The 6,000-nt window shown below is 46.1% G+C and overlaps 1 protein-coding gene across 1 annotated transcript in view; it reads left to right on the top strand.

Moving 5' to 3' along the window:
- Positions 1-598: 598 nt before the first annotated feature.
- LOC134983335 (zinc finger protein 260-like) overlaps positions 599-6,000 on the top strand; it is a 28,257-nt gene continuing 22,855 nt past the window's right edge. Inside the window, exon 1 of the mRNA XM_063949044.1 lies at positions 599-777. Within this exon, the coding sequence (XP_063805114.1) occupies positions 636-777 (142 nt within the window). The 5' untranslated portion in view covers positions 599-635. The remainder of the gene's footprint in view (positions 778-6,000) is intronic.

Below are 6,000 nucleotides of genomic sequence, written 5' to 3'. Positions count from 1 at the left end.
ACACAGGGGTCTGTACAAGGACGTGATGATGGAGAATCACCGCCCCCTCACATCACTGGGTAAGACTGTCATGTATTGTACAGGGGAGAGCAGGTATGGGGGCCCCCTATATACACACATCATCTGATAATCACATATAAACACTGTACTCAGTCACTGTGTGTCTCCTACAGATGGACCCAGTAACAGAGATACACCAGAGAGATGTCCCCATCCTCTGTATTCCCAGGATTGTACAGAGGAGTATCACAGGACCCCACAGGAGGATCAGGTAGGTGGGATTTAGGGTCTCCCCAATATACCAAAGTGACTATCACTATATGATGTTCAGAGAAGCTGTGTGCGTATAGTACATTAATATTATACTGTTTCACCTCAATTTAATCAAACAATATGCAAATGCCATTGTATTTTTTGGGTTATTTAGGTAGAACATCTTTCTCGTATAAAGGCAGAAGCTATAAGGAGAGAAGAAGAGACGTATGTGACTGATATAAAGGCTGAAGATATAGAGGAAGAAGAGGAGACGTATGTGACTGATATGAAGGCAGAATATACAGAGGGAGAAGAAGAGACATGTGACTGATATGAAGGCAGAAGATATAGAGGGAGAAGAAGAGACGTATGTGACTGATATGAAGGCAGAATATACAGAGGGAGAAGAAGAGACATATGTGACTGATATGAAGGAAGAAGATACAGAGGGAGAAGAAGACACGTATGTGAGGGGTGATCAGCAGTGTAAGGAGGAGGAGATCCCTACAGATATCAGCACAGGTGAGTAATAAACACTTATTACAGAAGTCACATATTCTCATTGCTCAGTCACTACAGCAATCTTTTATTCTACGCCCTCCTCCGCCATCAGCCCTGTTCTCAGTTGGGTGTTTTTAACACAAGGCTATCCATGACAAACATCAGATGAAGAGAGTTATTACACACATCACTATAGTGTTATTAAAAGTAACAAGCAGAAGTTTATTTTTAGGGATCATATATAAGTAGTATTGTGTTTTTTGTGTAGCGTCTAATTTGTATGGGATCTAAATTTCTCAGTTTAGCAACCTTTTATTAAATAACCTTCATTTTGTTAGATGATGCAGGTATTAAATAACTCCTTGTATATAGTAGACCTATTTGGCCATTTGTGGTCAGGTTTACTATATCTTTACATTTAGCGAGGTGTAGTCGTGGTGTAAAGGACAGAGTGTGATTCCTGATTAGTTAAAAAAACAAATACCAAATACAGAGCAACATCACCAAACAGGTAATTTCAACTTTAAACTTGTCATTTATTTTGTACTGTCTGGACATGGCTACTAATAACAGATGCACAGACATAATTCTTATAGCTATGTGTGTAAATGCTAGAAGCTTAGGAGACAAAATTCCAGAGCTAATTGTGATAATGACCAAGGATAACCTGGATATTGTGTCAATTACAGTCATGGTGCAATGAGAATCATGACTGGGCCATAGCTATACCAGGATACAATTTATTTAGGAAGGATAGAATAGTCAGTATAGGAGGAAGGGTAGCAATGTATGTGGGAAAAAAGCATAAATGCTACTTCAATTAATACAAAACATTGAAGAAAATCTGAGGCCCTTTGGGTCACCACAGAAACCGTGGAGAAGGACATTATTCGCATTGGGGTGATCTGTAGACCACCTGGCCAGGGGCAGGATTTGGATAGGAATCTATTGTTGGACATCACTAAAATGGCTTTAAAGGGAGAAGTCATAATCATGGGAGACTTTAATTTAACTGATGCAAATTGGGAGGGGTCTTTTGCAAGTTCAGCTACAAGTGGCAAATTTCTATATTCCTTACAGGGAGCATCTCTCAATAAACAGCAGATATTTCCCTTCTGCATAGAAAAGCGGTCGGGAAAGAAAGAAGTAAACATCCTTTCTCTTTCATCCACTAGGGGACACTGGAGTCTTATACAGTAGGGGTGTGAAGCTTGCAACCGGAGGTGTGGCACATTCTAAAAATTAGTATTGTCTGCACAGCCGGCTCCTCCCCCTTCACATCCCTCAGTTTGAAAAATTGTGCCAAGGAGGTACAAGCACAAGAAGGGAGCTCCTCCTCCATTTCAGTACTGAGACTGAGTTAACCTAATGTAAAGGGGGACGAAAGTCTTAAGAATAGAGAGACAATGATCCCTACTAAAGGATCTGCATCTCTCCTCAGAAAATCCGGAGCACAGAGTCAGCAGTGAGTACTGGTTGTAAAGGGGCCCTAGTTACAGTTAAACTTACGGTAACCATAGCTTCTTCATGGATCCAGGAGGCAGTTTGACAGACTTCCTCCCACGGACCGCACACAACGCTGCTACCTTCTGGCTCTTAGCCCTGGGACTCAGCAGCCCTCCTTCCGCTGCCGCTGTGACAGAACAATCGGTCTGAAACACTCCCTGGCCGTCTATACACTCCCGCTTCATGTCAGCTCCCCCGCCCTCCTTCCTCTACCGACAGAGGGCTGAGGGAGAAGCAGCGCGGCTGTCAGCGGCAGCGTATACCGCCGCCTCTTAAACACACATCGGGGCGCTTGAAAAGAGCGCCGCCGCCCGCTGAAACGACATATCTCTCATGGCTGCAGCCGCAGCTTCTCCTGCACTCGCCGGGACCCGGGCTATATCCCCCGCACACTTCCTCCCACCGTCGGCGCTAGTACGAGGGCGCGGAGGGCTGGAAAAGATGACGGGGGAACGAGCAGCAGCGGCTTCTCATACGCTGCTGCCTTATAACTTAAGACCTGGTAGGCTAGCAGCGCAGCTCCTCCGCCGCTCCCCTTTTATAGAGAGTAGAGGCTATTCCATTTGGGGGTTAGATGATGTTTGATGAGTTAGACAAGTGGATTTCGCAAGCAACTGCAGTGACATCTACGTTTCTACCTACTTCTTACTCGAGCACCACGTCACACGTTAGAGGAGGTTGCTCGGGACCAGTGTTTAAATTCATTTGATCGCTGTCATACCGAGCCAGAAGAGGTTTTGGAGCAACAGACTCGTGGAACCAGAGGTAGAGGTCATTCACAGTCGACACCAGAAAAGCAGGACAGACCTGACAAACCCGTGGTATGATGGTTTTCCTGCTCACCTGGGGTCCCCCTTGGGGGGCGCAGAGTTGGAAGGTTTTCGGGACGCCTGGACCAAAACATCACCAGACGTCTGGATCATCCAGATATTTCCCAGGGTTACAGGATAGTTACAAGAGCGTCCACACAGTCCATTTATTTGCAGCGCGAGGGCCTAGGTGCCCGTTGTGAGCAGGAGCGTTACAGGAGGCAACTTCAAAGACTCCTGCATACAAAGGGTTAAGTCGCCAGTCCCATATCCTCAATGAGGAACAGGATTTTATTCAAAACTTTTGGTAGTGCAAAATACCTTCATATCCCGATTTGGACCCCTCACCAAGCTTACTTAAGATTTGCACCGGTGTGGGATCACTACCGAATCAGTGCCCTGCCATTCGGTCTATCATCAGCTCCAAGAATCTTTATAAAGATCAAAGCAATAGTGGTGACAGGATTGAGACAGGGGTCACGATCATACCTTATCTAGACAATCTACTGATCAAGGCCTCATCTCAGAAACAGCTGATAAAGGATGCTCAGGCATCTCATCAATTTCTCATTCAACATGGGTGGATTGTGAACCTCCAGAAATCCAACCACATGCCAACTCCACAGATTCATTTCCTCGATTTCATCTTGGACACGATACAATTAAGAGTATTCCTACCAGAGAACTAGATCTAGGACCCACAGAGGTTAGTGGCTCAGGTACTAAGGACACAGACGGGTTCTCTACACCTCTGTGCTACTTCTCGAGAAGAGGGTGGCGCCGTTCGCAGCTCTCCGGTACGGCGGACTTCATTCCTGACCATTCCAGATGAAACTCATTGCTCAGGGAGCAGGTTCGCACTGGCTTCTACATCGAAGAATCCAGCTTCCACCACACATACGAACCTACTTGATTTGGTGGTCGTTGCACAAGAATCTCGCAGCAGGCAAGAGATTCGGCATTTGGGATTGGAGGATCCTGACAACGGACGCCACTCTCAGAGGTTGCGGTGCCGTCCTAGTGGAACAAATTCCTAATGGTTTGCAGATTCAAGATGGAATAAATCCAGTCAGTTATTGTGGGTTTAGAACATGGAGGGGTCATGGTATCCATGGACATAAAGGATGGACGTTACAGGAGAGCAGCCTACCCATAGACATTCTCGAACTGAGAGCAGTTTACAATGTGCTTCTCTTAGCCGCAGACCTAGTCATGGGTCAACACTTAAAGATACAGTCGGACAATGTCACGATGAAGTCTTACATAAACCATCAAGGAGGAACAAAGAGCAGGATGGCGTTAAAGGAAGCCACAAAGATCTTTTTGTGGGCAAAAAGGCGAAACATCATCCTCTCGGCAGTGTTCATTCCAGGTGTAGAAAACTGTGAAGCAGATTATCTCAGCCGCCAGGACATGCATCCGGGAGAGTGGTGCCTACATCCACGGATTTTCGAAATGGTGGTGAGGAGATGGGGTCTATCTCAAGTCGATCTAATGGCGTCTTGGCAAAACCATCAGCTGCTTGTCCAGGACAAAAGATCCAGCAGCAGAAGGAGTGGACGCATTAACACTTCCTTGGTGTTACAGGAGGGTTTACATTTTTCCACCTTTCCCACTCATACCCAGGGTTCTGAAACGGTTGAAACGAGAACGAGTGTGGGCATTTCTAATCGCACTAGATTAGCCCCGCAAGAGTTGGTACTCAGACCTGCGAGGGTTACTAGTGGAAGATCCTTGGCGGTTACCTCAGAGGGAGGACCTGCTATCTCAGGGACTGTTCCAACACCCACACCTGCACAGGCTGCATTTAACGGCGTGGCTATTGAAACCCGGATCTTAAGAAACAGAAGGATACCAAGAACGGCCATTCCTACAATGTTTGCCGCTAGGAAGCCGGTCACAGCCATGCACTACTACAGGATTTGGAAGAGGTACATGGACTTATGTCAAGAATGTGGGTGGAATTCAACGATCTTCCACTTATCCAGACTTCTACTTTTCCTTCAGGCCGGTCTAGATGTAGGACTGAGGCTAGGCCCTCTGAAGGTTCAAATTTCGTTTCTCTCTATACTATTTCAACAAGCGGTTAGCATTCTTGCCAGAGGTTCAAACCTTTTTACAGGGGGTTCTGAGGATACAACCCCCTTTTCGTCCTACCACTGCGCCATGGGACTTAAATTTGGTGTTGGAATTTTTGAGATCTCCAACTTTTGAGCCGTTAGCAAGAACAGACCTGAAATATCTCTTTTGGAAGGTCACATTATTGATTGCCTTGGTTTCGGCCAGGCGGGTTTCTGAGTTGGGAGCCTTATCGTGTAAGAGTCCTATGAATGTTTCATGAGGATAGGGCAGAACTCCGAACAAGAGCAGGTTTCCTTCCTAAGGTTTGTTTCACGTAAACCAGCCAATTGTGGTCCCATCTTTTCAGGGTCTCGCAGATGGGGAAGTGTCCTTGGATGTTGTCTGAGCTTTAAGGGTATATGTACAAGTTACGTCGTCCTTCAGAAAGTCGGACCATTGTTTGTTCTTTATGATGGGCCAAAGAAGGGGTGCCAGCATCTAAGCAGCCTTTGTCTAGATGGATTCGACTTGCCATTCGGCAAGCTTATATTTCCTGTGGCAAACAGGTTACGGTTCAGACGGGTGCTTATACCACCAGATCAGTGGGTGCCTCATGGGCGGCTGCCAGACGTGTTTCCACTACTCAACAGACAAAGAGGAGTAGGTGCAAATTCCCTCCCCCTAAATTCCCTTCCGCACACTGAAAATTACCCTGAAGCCATACCTGAACCTATCTGTTAATAAAATTCAGAGAATTAGTCACAAATGTTTGCAAACACATGTTTAGCTGCTGAGCCACGTCACGCCTTCTCTGATACAGCAGTCCTAACCTACATAATAGCAATGCCCACATAGGGCCATGTAATTT

Source organism: Pseudophryne corroboree, assembly GCF_028390025.1.
Source record: "Pseudophryne corroboree isolate aPseCor3 chromosome 3 unlocalized genomic scaffold, aPseCor3.hap2 SUPER_3_unloc_13, whole genome shotgun sequence".
NCBI lineage: Eukaryota > Metazoa > Chordata > Amphibia > Anura > Myobatrachidae > Pseudophryne > Pseudophryne corroboree.
Note: the sequence above shows the minus strand (reverse complement) of the source record. Positions and strands in the feature narration are given on the sequence as shown.